Below are 21631 nucleotides of genomic sequence, written 5' to 3'. Positions count from 1 at the left end.
AAATTCTGGCAAAATGCTCAGGACTCTGCGAGTCAGATGGTTTGGGGCTGTTCTGCATTCCCCACAGCCAACTCTACTTGTGGGGGATTTGGCAAACTGGGCGCTCGCACCAACGCGCCGGCAACACAGACCAGGAATAAAGTCGACTTCTCCCTCAGTAAACATCTAACTACCGTCCTGAACCCAGAGTGGGAAGGCCACGGTGAAGACCACGTTACTCGCCGTGGTCTGGATCATCCGCTGAAGAACGTGGTTCTTCCCTCCCCCAGGTTCGTGGCCCCACCTTGTTGCACACTCACGCCCGGGGTCCCGGGAGCAGGAATACTTACGACTGGCAGGCAAAGGACATGCCAAAGATGGGAATGCAGCGGAAGACGCCCTCCCAGCGGATGTAGCTGACCCGCCGCAGCCACTGCCCACTGAAGAGGCCGTGCTTGAGGGAGGAGAGCACGATCTGCGAGGAGAAAGCGGAGCTCGGCACCAGGCAGCAGCACAGGTGGGACTTAGGTCAGGGCCGGGCAGGGCACTGATGCTGCCTCACCACAGTGCGAAAAAGACAGGCTGCAGGCTCCGGCACAGTGCAGCCCGGTGCCACCAGCTGGAGGGTCCGGGGGTGGTACACGGTCCTGGGCCCACTGCCCTCTGCTGTGCCACAAGCTGGCCGGGTGCTGCCCAGAGAAGCACGGGCTGCAAGGCCTCCTGGCATCAGTTACCTGTCCAGGGCAGCTTAGCACAGACGGTAAGCAACTAGTCCCACCCGCTGTGCCTGCCCCAGTTGTCTCCGGGACAGGACTGTCCCCCAACATGGCAGGTCTTTGCTGGTCCTGCACGGACATGATTTAAAAGACAAGGGCTGTCTGGAGAGGAGGGGGCACGGTCAGTGGGCTGGCCCGCACGGACAAGGGATGCTGGGAACACCGCCTGGTGTTGGAAAGCCCACTGCACAGATTCTCACATTCTGCTCCCGCAGGCGTGATCAGCGGTTCAGGTATGGGGGCTCCCACCAGGGGGCCTCCCAGCCTCAGGAGGAAGGGGGCACCCTGAGTGTCAATTCCATGCTGCATCCCACCCCCAGCTGGTGATAAACACTCATTAGAAAATAACTGCTCACCCCCGTGACAAAAGGCTGGCCTCGTGACTCCTGGTCACAAACCCCACATAAAAGGTCTTTCGTGAACTGGGGAGCATCACACTTTCACCCCCTGCCCCGGAGCCCTCCCCTCCCCTTCGGGCCCTGTCTGTCCACCGGGCTCCAGCAGACGATTCTACGTCACTTTCCTGTCGTCCTCGGGAGGCAGCTGGCGGCCCAACACTCACCACAAACATGAACACGGTGTAGAAGATGAGGGCCATGGCGCTGAAGGACTGGATGGAGGCCATCATGTTCCTCTGCAGGCTGAGCGGGAGCACGATGCACAGAGACACGGCGAAGAGCAGGAGCATGCGGAAGGTGCCCGTGACCTGCGGGCAGTGCCAGGCGTGGCTGCGGTGGGTCCCCGGGCTTCCCACCGGGCGCCCCAGAACGGACCCAGGGCCCGGGGAGCGTCACCTCACACGTGCTGGTCTCAGCCCCCCTCCCCCTCCCTGTCTGAGATGCAGACTCAAACAGCGTCCCCGGGCGGCCACGCAAGCAACCACGAGCCTTCCAACACGCCAGACACCTGCAGATGTCCTTACCTGAAACCCAAACAGCCGAGCAAAGAAGTTGGACCCCAAGTCGCCAATCACGACGTAGAAGGCGACGCAGGTGCCCAGCATCAGCCCAATCATGCTGCAAGGAAGGCAGGCGCGGGCTTGAGAGCCGAGCACCGGGGTCCCGGGGAGCCCCAGACGTGCCCCCATCCCCACCGGGTGGCCGCTGACAGGCGACAACCCCAGGGAGGGGCTGAGTGGGAGAGACGGTGTTGACATTCAGCGGTTTACCGGGTTTGGCTGTGGAGTTTGCTATTTTATTCAGAATGAATATTGAATAACGCCGAACTCTTCTTTATGTGGTATTACATTTTTCTCTCCACAGGAGGTTCTAAAAAGTTCTTTCAGGTGCTACAAAAATGCACTGTGATGTTAGACGAGTTAAAAGAACAATGAACTGCTTCCGAAAGGGTTATTTTTTTCAGTTTGCAATTCCCTAATTTAGAAGCCTAACAGTGCAATTTCCCAGCCATTTTTTTCATCCAGTAAAATTTTACTCCAAAGGGAGAATACGACATTTCCAGTTTAATGCCACCTTTATACAAGAGTGTTTGGGGCAGGGGGCAGGGTGGGGGCGTGTACGAGTTTCAGGAACAGAACCGAGAGTTGACGTACAGCCGAGGCAGCGCCCCCTTGCTGTGTTCCCCGGGTTTTCCATCTTTATATTTTTCTTATCAGTCAGACTTAAATAAGGCTTTCAGCCTTGACACTAATCATTTTAAGGGTACAATAAATTGAACTTTCAACTATTTAGTAAGTAACACTTCAGAGAAATATTTTTAGCTAAGAACCAATCCATGTCTAAAACACATGGCTCATTGTGTAACAATCCTCCAGTTTCTCTTTGGCCACAATTGAAGAAAAGAGAGAATTACCCCCAACAGAACGCACCACCTACCTGGTCTCCACCAGCATCTTCCCTGCTTTTCCGTAGGCGTGCAATGCTAGTGAGGCGGTGGGAGCGGGGGAGGAGAGAATGAACATTCAGTCCAACAGTGGGAGAAGCACATCAGTAAAAATGTTACCAATAAAAGTTGTGAAAAGCAATTTGACAAAAACCTGTAGGTCTGGAGTTCCATGGGTGTAAGGGGGATATTATTAAGTTTTGGTCCCATGCTAAAGACCTACCTTCAACAAATAAGAATCCCAGAAAATAACAATGAAGCTAGGGTGAGTCGTTTTTTTCACTCAAAAAACAAGAGAGAGAGAGTAAAGAAAAGGAAAGAAAAAAGAAAAGAAAGATCGTCCCAGAGAAGTAGCAGTTTCCCTTTGGGCAAGCTGGGCAGCCTTGAAGGAGGCCGAAGGAGGCCTGCCTTGGGCAGAAGCTGCACAGGGGTGCCCGGGAGGGGCTGTCACCCCCTCCCTGGCATATCTGGTTTTCACAACCACACCAAGGGGACCTGGCTAAGGGCCTTTATGTTCACTCTGTGGTATCAGAAGAAAATCTCAAGCGTGGTGCTTTAGGACAGGAGGGGACAAGTGCACTTGGGCCTGCCCCCGCTTGCCTGCTGGTGAACAGTGCGTCCCACAGCAGAGAGGAGCTCCTCTGCCCTTCCTTCCTGACAGTGGAGCTGCTTCTAGCAGAGAAGAGATTAACAGCTGACTCAGCAGGTCCCCCCCCAGACCTAACAGTGGCCGGTAACCCCTGCGACCCACCCCCAAGGTCCAGCAGGACAAGGGCAGAGAATCTCCGGTCTGCCAGGAGCAAGCAGAAGGGCGTGCGTGTGACAGCAGGGCCCCAGCTCCCTGCCCCATCCCTCCCTCACATGGGGCCAGGGCCGCCCAGGAGACTGGGAAAGCAGGGAACATGAAGGCCGATGGATGTGAATGAGCCCAAAACCACTTGCTACTTTCAAATTACTTAGGAAAAGGCACGGCACTGCCAAAAGCAAGTAAGCATGGCATCTGACATGGGCTACATGGCCACAGGGCAGGCAGCCTTGAGAAGCAAACGGGGTCACTCTGCTGGGGGGTCACTCCAGCCTCCCGGCTCGTCTGACTACCGCACTCGCACCTCAGGGTCCTCTAAGACACAAAGCCCGGTGCCCCAGCCATCCCATTCCTTTTCCTTCTCCAAAAAGAAGCTGAGCATCTACAGCATATTCCAAATGCTCAGAGCTCCCTGCCAGAGAAAGTTCCTGAACACACCTGCAGTCTGGACAGAGGAAACTAAAGTTGCTCTAGGAAGCCAGAGGTCAAGTCAGGGGTGGCACCTCTTCCCCCAAAAAGACGGGTTTCCAGAACGACACCCCAGCAGGGCTGCCCCCCAGGTGTTGCCTGTGCTGAGACAGCCTGTGATTCCAGCCCCATTCTCCCCCTTCCCTCAACTGGGCCAGCCCCACCCACCCCCAACACACACACCACTTCCAGTGGCCAGCCCTCAGTAACCTCTAATCCTGAGTCACAAATACAAACACTTGGCAGCCCCCCAGCCCTCAGCCTCTTGCCTGGCAAGCCAGGGACTGCCCTCTTGCCCCTCTGGGCTGGAACCACGGCATCAGACCAGCCCTGCAAGGCTGGGAGGCGTCTGCGGGATGATCTCTGAGAAGGCACGTCCCTTCCCCACGCTCCTGGGTCAGGCCTTCCCTCTCCACCTGTGACAGGCTCGCGGCAGCTCATGGGCTGGGCTTCACGGGGGCCGGGAGGTGGCAATGCCGCCAGGTGGGGGGCCAGCACTGGTGTCAGGAGGGGCTCTCCAGTCTCCCCGGAGACGCTGGCTCAGCTCTTCCTCTGGGGGCCACAGCCTCACCCACAGCTCCACGGCCACTGTACACGCAGAACTGACGCTTAGCCTCATCAAGTGCGAGACCCCAGCCCCACTCCCACACTCTCTGCCCACAGTCCAAAGCCCCCTGCTCACCAGGCAGAGACGGGAAGCACGCACCAAACCATGCTGGTCAAGCTGAGGGTGGCAACCTCAACCTCACCCTCCCCAGAGCCAGGCCCTAGATGGCAGCTGACTCCCCACTGCCATCCGCCTGATGAGCACTTGCTGGATAAACAATGGATGGGGTGGGTGCAGAGAATCCTGGGTGTTAGAAAGCTTGCCTTTACGGCCCTCATTTCCCAAGCCAAGTATCCACAGGTGCAGATCACACAACTGCGGGCAGGCAGGGAGGGGCAGGCCCTCTGCAGGCCCCACCCAGCCCATAAGTGGGCAGCAGGCTGACCAGGGTCACAGAAACCTGGGCAGGCGGACAACAGGACCCCAGACGCGGTGCCAGAGCATCCGCTGTGCACAACTGAGCCCTCCGAGGTGGTGGCGAGGCCCAGCCACCCTCTGCGGCCAAGGCCCACATCAGAGTGGCCTTGAGGGGGCCACAACTTCTAGGGGCAGTTGACTATCTGACAGAGCTGTGTATCTTCTGAAAATGGGGTTTGAAAAGTCTACTTGAAAGTAGGCCATGCAGTGAGGGAGCAGCAGGTAAGAAGTGGATAAAATTCACAGAAACAGCCCACAAGCAGCAAACGGAACATCACAAAAACACACACAAAACACCAACAAAAAAATCCACCAGTGCTATATTTCCCCAAATTGGCAAAGTTCATTCTCCAGTGATGCCTACGCACAGGCCAGAGCGGAGCGGGCAGAGCTATGGTCATTTCCAGGGACGAACCAAACTGAGAAATGTTGCAAACTCAAACACGAGAAAACCACCCACCCGTTCCTTGGAGCACATACAGTTTAAAAAGGTTATTTGTTAAAGCTGTGTCCACCATTCTAGGAATTTCCGCACCACAGCCTGCACTGTCTCCAGGTCTGTCCATCTCCTCGCCCCTCAGCTGCCTGATGCCCATGGGCCCAGCAGACACCATGTGTTGGGGGCTCTGCTGACAGAGGTCGTGTGTCCCGGGCCTGCAGCACTGGGATGCAGTGAGCGCTCTCCTCCTGGGCCACCCTCTCTGGCTGCAGTGAAAGCTCTGGGCCAGAAGGCGGAGGACAGGAGAAAGGCCTGCAGGCAGCAGGAGATGGCCCAGGAGGTGCGGGAGGGTTGCTGGCCCATGGGGTCCAAGAGATTCCCATCTCTTCCTGTCTAGGGCTCCTCTCCAAGCGATGGGGCCTCTCCATTTCTGAGACAGTGCCAAGATGGAGCCAGGACAAAGGGCAGCTCATGCTGCAGGCTGGGCCCGGGGGACTGCGGGAGTTCATACAACTGCACCATCTTGTTTGGTGCCAAAGACATAACCAGAGACCACTGGTGGTTTCAGATCTTTTTTGCTTCCAGCAGTTAGAACTGGCCTGCAGTCACCACGAGCAGTTAAAGGTAGGAGCCCCAGCCAGCTATTCAGAAGGGTGTCCAGGGGCAGTTTTCTTCAATCTATCACACCTGGCCAAACCAGTCTGCCTTCTCAGGGACTTTCTAAGAATACTGAGACAGACAGCTATCAAAGCTCATGGCCTCCCCAATCCAGGGTCACCCATCCTCTTTCAGGGCACAGCCAAGCACTTCATGGGACGTCTGCTACAGGAACCCTCAGTGAGTGGGGAGAAAGAACCACCCCAAAGGCCATGGCTCCGCAGATGGAGGAAGGGACCTGCCCTGGAGCACATTTCATCCTAAGCAGAATTTAGTCTTGGGGGGGGTGGGGGCGGGGGCAAATTTAGCTGATAAATTTCACTGCCGCGAGTGATTCCAACAGCCATGAAGGAGTCTGAGAGCACCATGCTCATCAGAACAGACAGAAGGAAGCAACCCTTCAGCTCTGAGGTCAGAACAAATGCAACTACCTCTGTGCCAATGCAAAGTAGGCAGACTGGAAGGAAACCAAAGGTCACATGGCCAAAAGCCCACGCGTGGGACCTGCAGATGTTTTTATTTGGTTTGGCCCCTGGCACTCTGCACACCATTTCCTCTTGCCGCCTGCTCTCCGCCGTGAGAGCTGCGAGCTGAGGGCCCAGCCAGGCCCTCCACAAGTGGACGCAGCACCCCAGCCACATGCTAGCTGGAGGGTCAGGCGCCTCCAGCTGGAGGACGGGAATCTTCCCCAGAAGTGCACAGGGCCAGCTCCTGAGACCCCATGTGGCGGTATTTCAACACCCACACCATGAATCCCCAGAATGGCGTGCAGAGCCAAAAGTTCTGAGGCAGTGGAGAGAATACAGCCTTCACACACCAGCCTGAGGGGGGCAGAAGAGTGAGGGACCCTGCCCTCAGAGCCAGGCTGCCCAGGAAATAGTCCAGACGGAAAGGAGGCAGAGAGCACAGCGCAGAGAGCACAGCCTTCTTTGCCTTGGCTGAAATCAAAGGAAGAAAGATCTAGAGGAAACAAAATTGCAACCGACAGCAACAGGAAACAGGATGCCACTGAGGAGATGGTGACTTGCTCTCGGCGACGAGTCTGAGCCCAAGGACAGTCTGCCCATGGCATTCAAACTGGGAACATGCAGTAAGATCCCGGTCAGGCAGCTCGGAAGGAAGGCTCTGGGGACTCAGGCCCAAGAGCAGAGCCTGCTGAGGCTGCCTGAACTGGGAGGGGCTCTCTGTGTGGATCTGCATAAAGGGGAGACAGGAGAACGAGTATCACCTCAATTTTAAGACGTTAAAACGTGTGTTGATTGTTAACAGGTTTTTTTTTTAATTGCATTAAATTTAAAAATAAGCAATTGCTGTTCAAAGGACTCTTTAAGAATAAAGTGGAAGAAAAATAATTAAAAGAATAAAGCCCACGAACTTCCCTGGCGGTCCAGTGTTTAAGACTCCCCACTTTCAACGCAAGGGGCACAGGTTTGATCCCTGGTTAGTCAGCGAACTAAGATCCAACATGCCACGAGGCCAAAAAAAAAAAAAAAAGAAAAGAATAAGGGCCAACCCCCAGATTTAGATGCTGCATTTCTTAAGGAGGTGCTGAGAAAGGTCCTGTGCCCCTTGGGGAGGCAATGTGCTCACCCAGGCCAGCGTAGGTCCTCCTCTTGCTCAGGCTGGCGGCTTTCACCAGGAACATGCAGGATTGGTGTGTCATCCAAGAACAGAAGACCAAGAGCAGGGCCCCCAAGACGATGCCACACTGGAGGGTTGGCAGAAAAAGAGATGTTAACAAAATGAAACTACTTGACGTCTTTATCTCACACACTGAACAGCATGTGTGATGACCAAAAGCCCTCCGCAAGGCCCCTACCCCCTAGACATGAGGCCCCAGCTCTGTTTCATTCCCGTGCCGTTGGGTGACGGCTCCTCGAACTGAAAGGACAGTTCCCTGGATGTGGTGACCACGTGCTTTGTCCAGGGACACAAAGCCTATGCAGGACTCCAAAAGAGCACCAGGGACACTGTTTCCTTCCCGGCCCCTCCCAGAGTCTCAAGGAACGGCGAGGGGTTGCCAGTCTCCCCAGTTCCCTGCAGACACCCTACAGCGAACCACCTTCCAGCCACTTGGATCAACAGCTACGAGTGATAAACACATTCTGGAAAGAAGAGATTAAAAATGACATTTATGCCTTTCTTATAAGTTAAACAGACACTCACCATCTGACCAGCAATTGCACTCCTAGGTATTTACCCAAAAGAAATGAAAACATGTGTTCATGCACAAACCTGCATGCCAATGTTTACAGCAGGTTTATCTGTAATCCAAAAGCTGAAGAAACAACCAACTGTCCTACTAGCATCTAGCAGAGCGGAACGCACACACAGCCCAGGACCCAGCTCTGCTGCGCGCAGGTCAGCACCCCACAGAACGCATCCATGGGGTCAAAGCCTGTGCACGTGTTCCTAAGCGCTCCAAATAGGAAACACCATGCCTGCCTGGCAAAGGATAAAGAACAGATAAATTGAGGAATGCTAGGCAGAGGTTGAAACATACCTACCACATGACCCATTCACATAAAGTTAAAACCTGGCAACACGGACCTGCGGCACTGGGGGGGTGGGAGGGGGATCCTCAGTAAGGAGGCAGGAGTGGGGGGTGCTGTAAGGAGGCAGGTGTGGGGGGTGCTGGCTATGCTGTGCAGTACATCTACAATGTGTCCACTTTTCTGTATGCATGTTACACTTCAATACAATGTTAATTCTTTTGGAAAAGTATCCAAATTACTAAAATCAACCAAACAAACAAAAAACCCAAACTGCAACTTTTTTAAAATGACCTGGCTGCCAGAGAGAAACACACATCCCCAAATTGCCCCTTGGCCTCAAGCTGTGTTCTGGCTGAGGGGCTTCTCATGGAGAAGGTGCTGAGGTAAGTGATAAGCGAGAGAGCGACCTAACTCAGCCAGGTCCTCAGGGCAAGGCAAACCACTTCCAGGTCTCCGCTGGCATTCAAGACCCCACCTCTAAGCACTTCCCCCAGGGGAAGTCGGCCTGGACCATGTTTAAATGCTCTGGCAGGGGGCTCATGCCCAGCACACTGCAGACACTCAAATCTGAATCACCAGAGCCCTGCCGCGGTGGCACTTGGCAGAGAGGCATCAAGGATGGCAGCACTGCATTTACAGACGCAGGACCAGCCAACTACACATCCCAGGAGGCAATTCTGTGCCAGGCACGTCGCAATGCATGCTGGGACATGTAGTCCTTCCAGAAACACCCAGAGGTAGCCAGCTCACGCTGGGATTCATATGCGGAGACACAGATGTTGCCCCAGGGCTCCTAGAAGCTGCCAGCGTGGCCTTCCACATAGGCCTACAGTCTTCGTCCTCCCACGAACATGCTCGCCAACCAAGTCAAATCACTCATACAGGAAACCTAAACACATTTTCTTTCTTTCTGCAATTTTTATCCAAAAGATGCTAAATATGAAAAATGCAAAGTGTTAACATAAAAATGAAACAACTGGTACCCATTTTCAGTTCCAAAATGTCCATCTTATTTCCATTTTTCCATCTATTTGGTTTCATCACATAAGTCTTGTCTTTGAGGCCTTGCTGGCCACCTGTTCTTCTGTCTGGTGTCCCACTCCTCCTCCTCCACCCGCAAGCAACCCAGCTAGTGGACAGTTCTTGCCCCAGGAGGCAAGGGAAACGGCACCTCCACCATGGCACACAGGAAGCTACGAAGTTCATTTTTACGAAAGAAGTTACCCAATTTGATAATTCCATCAACCTCCCTTTTCTAATGTACCAAAAATGGTGAGTTTCTTTCATGCAGTATTTAATGTTGGGATGACACCAATTTTTTAACATTTCGGATTTTTTTCGATCAAGGTAACATTTGCATATGGTGAAACGCAGAGATCTTAAGCATACAATCTGGAGAATTTAGTAATCATCTTGTAACCAACATCCCAATCTAGTTCCAAGGCCTGGGGGTTTTGACTTGTGTGCTTCTGAATACAAGTGCAGTCAGGTCAGAGTTTTAAAAAATAATAATAAAGAAAAAGAACACTGAATCCTGTGGTCACTTTTCATTTCTGAAAGATCATTTTGCTTTGCTACACTTGCCCTTCGCTCTGACTTTATTAACTGTGCTTAAGCTTTTCACTGAGAGAACTCCCTCGGTTTCTCTTGCAGCCAGGAGGCGGGCGAGTTGCGAGGCCGCCTACCCCAGCCCTAGTTCCCGTGAGGGGATGAGCCCCGGGCGGCGAGGACGGCGACCACTGCCCGCTGGACTCACCTGTTTGAAGCAGAAGGGCATGGTGAGGACACTGACCCCTACTATGCTGTTCACTACGTTCGTGATCAGCCCCCAGTTGGAGGCGGCGGCCGCAGTCATAGCGCGGGGTCTGGGGGCCCTGGAGCCCCAGTCCTAGACGCCGGGACGACGGTGAGGCGCGAGACCCTGAGGGGGACGGGTGGCTGCCTGGAGGAGGCGGTCTCGCGGGAGGCGGCGGGAGCAGTCAACCTCCAGACCCCGCTAGACTCCGCGGCCACCTCATGGCTTCGTCCCCCGCTGGCTCTCGCTAGCCACCCCGTGTCCCCACGCCCAGACCCGGAAGAGCCGCGGGGTGCCAGCCACGAACACCTCAGCCCCGCTTCGCAGCCACCCTGGCACACACACTTCCGCCTTCCGCGGGCTCCTCTGCCCGGAAGTGACGACCTGGAGGCTGGGCTCGGGCAGGGAGCTCACAGCGAGAGGCCGACCTGGGCGGGGCCTGCGAGGGCGAGACCTGGGGAAGGCGGGAGGGAGGGCGAGGCTTGGTGGGGCGGGGCTTGGCGGGACACAAACCAATGAGAGGTGGGGGCGGGATCTGCGGGGGCGGAGTCTGCGGGGCGGGGCCGGGCGGCTGCGCACCTACCCTAGCACCCCGCTAATCCTCCGGTGGACCTGGGATCCTGAGCCACGTCTTTCAGGGCCCGGAGAAGAAGGAATTCGCCTCTGATTTACATTGTCACATACATATGGTATCATCAGTTTGGCCAGTCTGGTGAATAAAATGGAATCTCACTGTGGTTTTTAATTTGCTCTCCCTAATTACAAAATGAGGTTAATCATCTACTCATATTTTTATTGTCCATTCATATTTCTTCTTGAAATACTTATTCATTTTTGCCCATTTTTCTAATTAGCTGTTTGATCTTAAGAATTTTGCATTCTTTCAATGTGGTTAATAACTAACCCTGTGTCCCTCAATTGGGATTTGTCTGATGTCTCCACATTGTATTCGTTTTTCATTGCTGTCATAACAAATCACCACAAATTTAGCAGCTTAACCAACACAAATCTACTCTTACAGTTCTGTGGGTCAGAAGTCCAGAATGGATCTCACCGGACTCAAATCAAGATGTGAGCAGATCACCCCCTTTCTGGAAGCTCTCAGGGAGACTCCACTTCCTGCTCATTGGGTTACTGGAAGAATTCAGTTCCTTCAGGTGGTAGGACCAAGGCCCCCATTTTCTTGCCAACTGAAAACTGAGGCCCGTTCCCAGTTTCTAGAGGCCACATTCCCTGGCTCATAACCCCCTTCCTCTAACGTCAAAGCTGGCAACAGCAACAGGGGGAGGGGGTCCCTCTCCCTTCGCATCTCTGACCTAGCCAAGAAAAGTTTTCCAATTTTAAGTATTCATGTGATTAGACTGAGTCCATCCGGATAATCCAGGATAATCTCCTCATCTCAAGGTCTGTAACCTTAATTACAGCTGCAAAGTCCCTTTTGCCATGTAAGCTAACATATTCACAGGTTCCCTGGATTAAGGGGTACACATCGTTGGGGAGCCAGTATTCTGCCTACCCACACTCATGTTGAAATTCAAGTTACGTTTCTCTGGCGGGAATATCATGGATGTGCTGCTGTGTTTCCACTGAATCCTATCAGATGCCGAACAATTTTGATTTGTCCCATTACTGGTGATGTTCTCTCTGATCGCTTGATTAGATAGTTACATTAAAGTTACGTCTTTCTCCTTTGTAAATAATGAGTGGTTTGTGGGGAGGTACTTTTTAAAAAACAGTTATTTATTTATTTGGCTGCATCGGGTCTTAGTTGCAGCTTGCAGGTTCCTCATTGCTGCCTGTGGGCTTACCCTGTGGTATGTGGGATCTTAGTCCCCCAACCAAGGATTGAACCCACATCCCCTGCATTGGAAGGTGGGTTCTTAACCACTGGACCATCAGCGAAGTCCCTGTGGTGAGGTACTTTGAAACTAACTGTCCTGATCCTTGTCAAACTTGCAACATACTAATGTATCCATATCACGGTGAACTCCTGGTTTCCTGTTGTGTTCAGTGGGTTCATCCATTGCTATCACTAGTTATTTTTTTAAATAAATTTATTTACTTATTTATTTATTTTTTATTGGCTGTGTTGGGTCTTCCTTGCTGCACACAGGCTTTCTCTAGTTGCAGCCAGCGGGGGCTACTCTTCATTGTGGTGTGCAGGCTCCTCATTGTGGTGGCTTCTCTTGTTGTGGAGCACAGGCTCTAGGTGCCTGGGCTTCAGTAGTTGTGGCACACGGGCTTAGTTGCTCCGAGACACGTGGTATCTTTCTGGGGCAGGGATTGAACCCGCGTCCCCTGCATTGGCAGGCGGATTCTTAACCACTGCGCCACCTAGAAAGTCCCCTCACTAGTTATTTTGATGCTCAAATTTTCCAGACTTGGACTGTGAGAGCCCCTTCGGCTGGCTCCTGTGTCCTGTGCTGTGTCCCCGTCATTCTCTGAGCACTTCCTTGCTTTCTTGCACAATAAGATGTTCCTAGATCATCGTGTACTTTTCTGGAATCAATCACTTCTCCCAGGAGCCCTGGGTCCTTCCAGTGGAGACTAGTCATAGAGACCAAGATCTGGGCCTTGGGTGTGTGCATAGCCATTGGGATGCTACTGCTCCTTGTCCCTCAATGGACAGAATTAGAAGACACGTGTGTGTACCAACTCACCTATAAATTTCTTCCTATGTCCATCTACGTATATTGAAAGCCACACGTTCACAGCAAATCTCCAAATACCCCTGGGGGCCCAGGTCCACAGCGTTCATCCTGGTAGTCTCTCCTTCCCTACTTGCAATGCCTGAGGTGACGGTCCCCCACCTCACTTGGGCTCCAATACCCTTCCCTGGGCTGCTCCACCCCTATCCTGGACTCCCTCCCTACCCCACTCTGGTTCTGAGTGGCCTCCCACCCGCAATTCCCACTGGCACGGACACTCACCTTGCCCTACACCACTTAAAGGTTTTAGGACTGAAACGTAAAGCAGGGAAGGGCAGGGCCGTGGCCATTTCTGAACCTGAACCCCCTCCACTCCGTGTGAGTTCAGTCAGCAGAACTGACAGGATGCCGCTATTCCATGGGAGCTTTCTGGGGCACAAAGGCTGTGTGCCCTGGGCACGTTAATGAACCTCTCTGAGACTGTTCTGGGCCACCCATCACTGAAGTGGCAGCAACTTTCCATTCAGTCGCTGGAAGTGACAGCCACGGACACCATCTGGGGAAGAAGAGGAAGGGGCTGTACGAGGGTCCCATCTCTGGAGGCTGGCAATTTAGGTCTTCAAACAGAGGTGGATGCTGACCCCACCTGGCATATCTGTAGTGAGGTGAAGGATGCTGTTTCTCCCACACAGGGCAGGTTTGGGGGGCAGGGGAGGTGGTGCCTGCTTTACCAAGGGTGAGCCCCTCTACCACCCCCTTCCCCATCCCCTCCCTCTCCTCCACCTCAATCCTCATCAAAGAGATGCATGGACCCAGCCTGGGTTAAATCCATGTGGAAGCTGTGGCTGCTTCAGAGAAGAGCTCCTGAAGAAGGTGGGGGCCCCAGGAGCCAGCAGTGGGCAGAGCCAGGGCCATGGAGCTGGCTGTGCCCTGGCTACCAGGACACTGGATCAATCCTTAGTGGTTTCAGGTGTAAAATGGGGCTGATGACCCTGCTCTGCAATTCTCTGCGAGGTCACAGGTACAAGCCTTCTCTCCTGGAGAGATTTTTCAGCAGTCCTCTGCTTTTTCATCTGTGTCTCCAGCTTCCCAACTGGAGGCACGATGGGGGCCAGGACGGTTCCTCAAAAATGAATACTGGGGGCCCCAAGGGACTTGGGGCAATGTGGGCATCAGGGACTCTGGCATGGGGTCTGGGCTTTCATCGCCCCAGCAAGCAGAAGTTAAGCGTTCACTCCAGCCCAGTGGCTAAATTGTCCAGAAACCCAGATTCCCATTCCCCTCTCTGGTTGGGTTCTCCCTCTTTCAGGCTGTCTGTGTCAGAGCAGAGCCTGGAGGCTGCCCTGAGCCCAGGGAGGTGGCCAAGGGAAAGAAGGGGGAGCCCAGGGAGGTGGCCAAGGGAAAGAAGGGGGAGCCCTGGTGGCCCCCTGGCCCTGACTCCCTGCACTCTCCTCCTGCTGTTTATATAACCCAAGAGCCATAAAACTGACAACAGGTCCAGCAGAAAGGAATGGATCTCATTTAGCATCCACTGGGCAGCGTGCCATTGGATCACATGCAGTAGAGGAATCCACCAACCCCTTCCCACCGCCAGGCCTCTTCTGCAGAGAAAGGGGCAGTGCTGGAACCACGTGGAGTGACCGGCTTCACAGGGAACCTCAGGGCTCCCCCTCCTCACCCCACATGCACACACACTTGGCCCTGACCTTGGTTTTCTGGGTGGGGGCAGTCAGGTCTTAATGAGGTGTGAGAGGGGAGGGGATCACCCTGGTGTTTTCCAAAGTGTGCTTGCTCCGTTCATTTCATAGACCCCTTCGCCATGGGGGAGGGGAGCACATGAGGTGGGGGAGGCGGGGCTGGCCCCACTGTGGCCTGGAGGATGATTGTGTCTCCTGCTCCTCTGTCAGGGGCCCCCCAGGTCGGAGATGCCTGGGGAGCTGCCCAGGTGCAAGGGAGCTTTGCTGGGGCTAACAACAGGGAGCTGAGTGGGCACAGCTTTGAGAGTCAGTCCCTGGCCCCAGCCCCTAAAGTCACAAACCACATGGGTTTTTCCCAGAGCTCAAGCTGTTGGTGACCCCTGGTGGCTCAGGTTCTGGGAGGAGGGCTGGGGGCCAGGTGCCCGGGAGGGGAAGGCCGGAGAGCAGCTGCTCATGAGCGCCTGGGCTGCGTGGGCCTGGGAGAGCCTTGGGGGCTGGCAGGGTCTTCCAGGGGGCTTGACACTGGTTCCCTCTGCCTCCAGGGGCCTCTCTCTGGAGCAGAGGCAGCCGTGAGACCCTCTGTTGGGAGAATCGCAGACTAACCATCCAGTCCTCCAGGGTCCCCCAATCAGGCCCCGAATCCCAGGAGACTGGGAGGCAGACAGGCAGATCCCGTCCACACCTGAGGCCAGACCAGCTGACCCAGCCCTAAGGGAGACCAGTAGCCAGCTGGGCCAGGGGTGGACCAGGCCTCCTCTCTCCAGGTGGCTCTGGGACCCAAGGGGGCACCCAGGGAGGCCCACCCTCCTCTCTTTCCTAGAAGGCAGGAAGTCAGAATGGGGTGATTCTCCCTCAGAAAGACCATGCTGACACCCTGATATCAGACTTCTGGCCCCAGAACTGGGAGAGAATGAATTCCTGTTAAGTCCCCCAGTTTGTAGAACTTTGCTACAGCAGCCCCAGGACACAAACATTACCATACTGCCCATTCTGGACACTCCCGGGTTTCAGGCCTCTCAGTGTCCACACGCCAGGTCTCCCACAGGCACGGCCCCTGCCACGGCCTCTCCTGCTCCATCTGACACGCTCATCTTCCCCCTCCTTGGCCAATGGTCCCCTGGTGCCCTTCTCAGCCACCCCCACCCCCACCCCACCCCTGCCTTGGCCTTGTCTCTTCCTTACTCCTGGCCACCCCTCGTTGTGCAAGCCAACCATGTCCTCCTATGGAGCCAAGTTCGCACCGCCACCTAACTTGCAGCACTCATCCTGGAGAACCACAGGAACTGGAGCGATTAAAGTGTGTGGAAAGGAGAAATTCCCTCTTAATTCCTGCAGGTGGAGAGGATCCATGGGGCATGGCACCTGGCCCAGGTTGTCAGCACTCAGGGCCTGTGCCCACCAGGAGCTGACCCTGGGCTAAGTGCATCTTAATCAGCATCTCAAAGTGGCTGCTTGACCAGAGTCCATGCTGCCCTTTTCCCTATTAGCAGCATCTTTCTGTCCTTGTCGATGGCACTGTACCCAGCAAAGACATTACTCTTCCCATGCCTTCTTTGCAGTCGGGACAGTCAAGTGACTAACACCTGACCAATGTTAGCAGAGAAGGGTTGGGTGAACTTCAGGAAAGCCTTTTCAATTATCCTTTTTGTCTCCCCCAGCCTCATTCCTGCTTCCTGGAATGCAGATGTGACAGCTGGAACTCCTGCAGCTGCCATGGAACCATCCTTGACTTCTCTTTTCCAGTCACACTCCCAATCCAATCTGTCAGGAAATCTTGTTGAGTCCATGTTCAGATACCCATGAATCTGATCATCTCTCACCACTTCCTCTGTTTCTACCATGGTCCCGGTCATCACCATCCCTCTCCTGAATCACTGCAATGCTCTCCTCACTCGGTGCTTCCTGGCTTCCTGGCCTCCTCACAGTCTGTTCACCACATGACAGCCAGAAAGTCAGATCATATCTACTCCAACTCTTCTCACTCAGAGTAGAGTCCAGGTCCTGGCAGCAGCCCATCCAGGGCAAACTTCTGGACCTCCTATTAGAGGCAGCAAATGGCAATCCTTAACTATTACCCTCTCCATTTTATAGATGGGGAAACTGAGGGTCAGAGAGGCAAGGTGATTTGCTCAAGGCCACATAACAGGAGGCCCAGTGTCTGAACATAGGCCCCTGCATGAGGGGCCACTAGCCTCTGCCCCCTGAGCTGAGCTGAGCTTAGCTGAGCTGAGGGAGGCAGCATCTTCCAGCTGGTGGTGGAGTCCAGCACCGTGCCTGTAGGACTGGCTCCTGGAGATGCTTTAGGCCATGTCAGGGGAAAGAGGACACAAAGAACATCACTGCACCACTCCAGACCCGCCCCTGAGCTAGCCTTCATGTAAGCTTTGGGGCCTCCTGTGGCCTCTGTAGACCTGGTCCCCATCGGGGCCTCCCCTTTCCCTGGTCAGAGGGGGGAGCCCTTGGCCACGTCCTATCCAGCAGCCAGGAATGGGAATTGTGTCCCCAGGCCCATCAGGGAGAGCCTTCTGTGCAGCCAGGCTGGAGGGACAGTGTGACCTTTGTGATGTCCCTGGGCTCAGACAAAAGCTGCAGATTATAATCTTGGCCACCAGGAGAAAACTCCCCCTGAATCTCATTATCATCTTGTAATTAGAGGACGTTGAGAATTCAACAAGATGGAAAACCTGCTTTCATCTACCTTGCCTTTCTTTTCCCCCCTTTGCTAAAAATTCCAGACACGAGGCGAGAGCTGCCTGGGCACACAGGTGCAGAGTCGCACGTCCAGACACAGGGAGCCACGTGCACAGGCCCCAGGCACCCTCCCTGCAGCCCCTGCATGGTGGGGGGTGTTCCCCACTTCGGTCCCTGGGAAATTCGCAAGTGCTTTCCCTTCCTGTTGGGGCCGGAGGCAGATCTGGGGGCACAGGAAAGGCAGGGCAGTGTCTGAGCTCATTCTCCTGAAGCACCAAGCAGGTTAAGAGCTGGCACTTGACCCCAGTATCTGCTGACTGCTAACCAGCAGACCATGTGCTCCCCCACCTGCTCTGGGCCTCCATCATCCCTAAGCCAGGATGCCAGGCTGTCCCATGGCCACCTTCCTCTCAGCCTCAGCCTGGCAGATTGGAACAAAGCCGGGTTGAGACCCCAGCATGCACTCAACCCACCCTCCTCCCTGCCCCACGGACCCTCTGCGGAGGAGAGCAGCAAGGGAGATGAGGACTCCCCACTGCGCCCCAGGCTACATCTCAGGAGCGGGTACAAAGGGTGGGATTTCAGGCTGTGGATGCTTGTGCCCCTGGCTTGCCAGGGTGAGACGCCTCGAAGGTTTTGTGAGCCGGCAGGAAACTGCCATTTCATGCTCCGGAAGGGAGAAGCCAGCAATGGTGGCCTTCAGCGGAGGGAAGGGTCTGGGGGAGCTACCTGCCTTCTTCAGCCCCTTCTGCATCTGGTCTTCCCAGGCCACGGAATCGGGTAGATCTCCCCAGAATCAGCCCCCCTCCAGGGCAGTGGCCCTGGGATCAAGGTGTCACTTGTCTCCCCTAAAAGGTGTGCCCCAAGCAGGGCTTGCCCAGGCACGACGGGGCCCGTGGGCCCTGCTCAGGCTCCAGGGCAGGCTGTGACCCACAGGGTGGGAGGCGACGCTGGAAGCTCAGACGGTCACCTTCATGTGGGGAAGTCTTGCCCTTGCCTCCCCATTAGAACGCTGAGCTCCTCCAGGTGGCCCCAACAGACCCAGAGTGATAAATTTCTGACTTCTCTTTGCTGGGTTGAGGGACAGGGACTAGGAGGGTAGGGGTTTGAGGGAGACACAGCTGGGAGTCCTGGGGCAGAGCTGGGCCGTATCCAGACTCCCTCATCTAGCAGCTGCAGCCCCCACCCCCCAGGCTCCCTACACCCTTGACTGCCCTGCAATCGGGCAGGACAGCGGGCGGTGGGGCGGTATGCAGGAATGTGACATGCCCGGGCGTGGTGTGCAGCTTCTGAGATCTTCCCCAGCTGTGCAGAGGCCCAGGCAGATGGAGCCTGGGTAATTAGAGCCAGCGACAGCCGAGGGCTGATGGAGACGGGGAGTGCAGGTGGGGGCTGTGGGACAGGCTCTCCCTGGAGACCTGGGCCCCTCCACTCCCCAGGCAGAAGGGCTGGAGCTGGGCCTGGGGGGAGGGCAGCCTTCATGGAGGCAGGGGTCCCGGGCACAGGGGCCACGAAGGGCACGAGTGGGGGGCAGAGCGGAGGGCAATGGGTCTGGCCAGGCCCTCCAGATTCACACCCACACTTTGTGTAATCCTCAGGCCCCCTCAGTAGTAAGAAACAGTATCTGCTCGGACAGCAGCTGGAGGACCCCGCCTGGTGCCTGGACCGAGCGTAGCCTCAGTCTTCATCTCTCCTTCAGAGGAGCTGCTGCTGACAGGGCTGCAGCGACTTTGAAATCCTCCCCCACGTTCCAGCCAGCACGCTGGACAAACATCTTCATCTGGCCTTGGTTTCCTCACTGGAAATATAGCGCTAACCATGCCCACCCCGCCCCCCAGCTGTGGCCATCAATTAAGTGAGGCCCACATAGGGCTTGGTACACAGCAGGTGCTTAATCAATGAGGAGCCCCCTCTGCTCCAGCACTGCCCACCCCTTCCTCTGGAAGCAGCCACAGCAGGCCCTCCATTGCCTCTGCAGGTGAAAGGCCGGCCTCCAGTTGTGGCACTTGGCAGCTCACAGGCCCTCAGCCCCAGGGATGGAGAGGGCGGTCACCACGCCTTGCTATGTCGGGTGCCATGGAGGTGGAGTGGGCCATGCGTTTGGGAAGCAGCAGGTGTGTGTGGCACGTGGGTGCCGTCACTGCCCGCTGGTGCTATTACTGTTGTTTGGGTGCCCAAACACAGGCTGAGTTTTCAGATAACATAGGAGAACTAATGAAATTCCAGGCTAGTGGGTGCTGAGCCCAAAGCCAGGCACCCGTTGCACGTCCAGGGCCCATCAGGCGCTAGCGGTGATGACAAGGGCCACCAGGCTCGGATTCCACTCCGGGTTCCTCCAGCTGTCCCCACACTACCTGGGGGTGTGGCCTCCTCCCTCTGTGCAGGGCGGGTAGTCGGACTGGCCGGGTACACCTCCTGGAGGATTCAGAGTGCACAGCCTTTGGTGATGTAATGGCCCAGCTCCCAGCCCATCCAGGCTACACACAGACGACCCTCCTGTGCGCAGCATCTCTGGGGGTGGAGACAGCCAAGACTGGAGGGCAGAGGGGGAGGGGTGAGTAGGGGTGAGGTCCAAGCAGGCAAGAAGCCCCTGACCTCATTCCCACCTTCTAGCCCTGCAGAAGGCAGTCATAGAACAGAGCTGTAGGATGCTGGCCCCACTCTTCCTGGGGTCCCCGAGCCCCCAGCAGCGATCTTGAAAGGGCGCTTTCGTGTGGTGAGTGCCTCCCTGGGGGCTGGGCCACAAGGTCACCTCAATTCCCAGCTCACAGGGATTGAAGTCACCCGTGTTTGAGGCTGTTGGGGGGGAGAGTCACCCCGGCAGAACAGACCTTCCTAACGCTGCACCCCCAACCCACAGGGAAGAGTGAGTCCCCTCTGTCATTGCAGGACCAGCTACATAACCTGTGAGGTCTGGTTAAAGGAGAGTGTGGGCCCTGCCCAAAAGTCGCGGAAAATTCCCTGAAAGGTGAGAAAGCATAAAACTTTTCCTTTTCTTCCATGGTCTCTCCACTTGTCACGGTGTTTTTTATTTGCTATTTAATGTCACTTTAAGTAAAGGAAAATTTAAATTATTACCATGCGATTAACCTTCATCTTTATAACGTGATGCCCGTTTGAAACACAAATATAGGCAGAATCACTGACATCACACAACTCATACTTTGTAACTGGTACCTGCTCTCGTATTCCATTGTAATGAACACAGTACAGACAGGCCACAAAACTAACTCTGCTGTTTTTATTATTTCACTTCCTGCTGTGCCCGAGTTCTCAACCGGCAAACTGATGGGGAATGGACCGGAAGAGGGGCTGTGCCCCCCCTTTCCTTCCACATCATCATTTCCAGCGTGAGTGGTTGCCTGATACAGGGACAGAGCACCAGGAAGAAAGGATGTGATGGGTTCCTTGGTCGGTAGTCAGGCCTCTCTCCTTCCCTAACAGCCTGGGAATGAGGCCCGCCACGTCAGCTCTGCAGCTCTGGCTTGAATCCTGCTGGACGCCTGGCCCCCCACTCTGTTCTCCAGCCTCCTTGAGCCACCCACTTTTCCTGGCCTCTGCCCAGCAGGCCCTTCCTCACTACCCATCTTGAAGCTTCACAGACTCCTCTTCCTGGAAGCCTCCCTGGCCCTCTCCTTCCCCCAACTGGGTTATACACGCCTTGCTCACGTGCCCCAGAGCCCCCTGGACTTACATGTTGTTTCTTCCACCAGATTGGGACTAGTGCAAGGTCTCATGTACCATTGTGGCCCTGGTACCTGGTGCCAGGCCTAGGATATTGTCAGTGCTCCTCACAGGAATGTGGCTTGCTGGAGGGGGGGATAGATAAAGGATGAATGAGCAAGGACATGGACACACGGATGGGTGATGGGTGAACAGGTGAAGGAACGAGTAAGTGGATGACGGGTAGATGGGTGGATGGAAGGGGGAGTTGGGGGATTGGTGGGTGGGTGACAGATGGGTGAGTAAATGTGCATATGATGGATGTATGAAAAGATAAATGGGTGGGTTGGTGGGCATGCCTGAACTAGAGTCCTCTCCAGGTGGAAACTCAAGTTCCAACCCTGTTAGTTTCATCTTGGTGCGTCTTAAATCAGTGAAATGCTTTCAGTCAGTTTTTGGAGACAAAAACCAGCACTGTTCTCGCCATTAAACAGGAGAAGGATAACAGGGTCTCACAGTTGAAACAGGTGGCTGAAGGGAATTCTCTGGGGGTCCAGTGGTTAGGACTCCATGCTCTCACTACTGAGGGCCTGGGTTCAATCCCTGGTCAGGAACTAAGATCCCACAAGCCATGTGGCGCAGCCAAGGGGAA

At 55.0% G+C, this 21631-nt stretch overlaps 1 protein-coding gene across 4 annotated transcripts in view; it reads right to left on the bottom strand.

Annotated features, from left to right (window-relative positions):
• SLC38A10 (solute carrier family 38 member 10) overlaps positions 1-10641 on the bottom strand; it is a 41347-nt gene extending 30706 nt beyond the window's left edge. For 3 of the 4 annotated variants that reach the window (XM_057713891.1, XM_057713893.1, XM_057713895.1), the window contains exons 1-6: positions 10242-10641; positions 7581-7698; positions 2591-2636; positions 1678-1771; positions 1318-1461; positions 330-454 (exon numbers count right to left, since the gene is read on the bottom strand). In XM_057713891.1, the coding sequence (XP_057569874.1) occupies positions 330-454; positions 1318-1461; positions 1678-1771; positions 2591-2636; positions 7581-7698; positions 10242-10340 (626 nt within the window). In that variant the 5' untranslated portion in view covers positions 10341-10641. Of the gene's footprint in view, positions 1-329; positions 455-1317; positions 1462-1677; positions 1772-2590; positions 2637-6976; positions 7185-7580; positions 7699-10241 lie in introns of all 4 variants that reach the window. The other variant, XM_057713894.1, reaches the window with a different exon arrangement.
• Positions 10642-21631: the final 10990 nt, after the last annotated feature.

This window comes from Hippopotamus amphibius, chromosome 17 (assembly GCF_030028045.1).
Source record: "Hippopotamus amphibius kiboko isolate mHipAmp2 chromosome 17, mHipAmp2.hap2, whole genome shotgun sequence".
NCBI classification, from domain to species: Eukaryota; Metazoa; Chordata; class Mammalia; order Artiodactyla; family Hippopotamidae; genus Hippopotamus; species Hippopotamus amphibius.
This window is presented reverse-complemented; position numbering and strand designations above follow the sequence as displayed.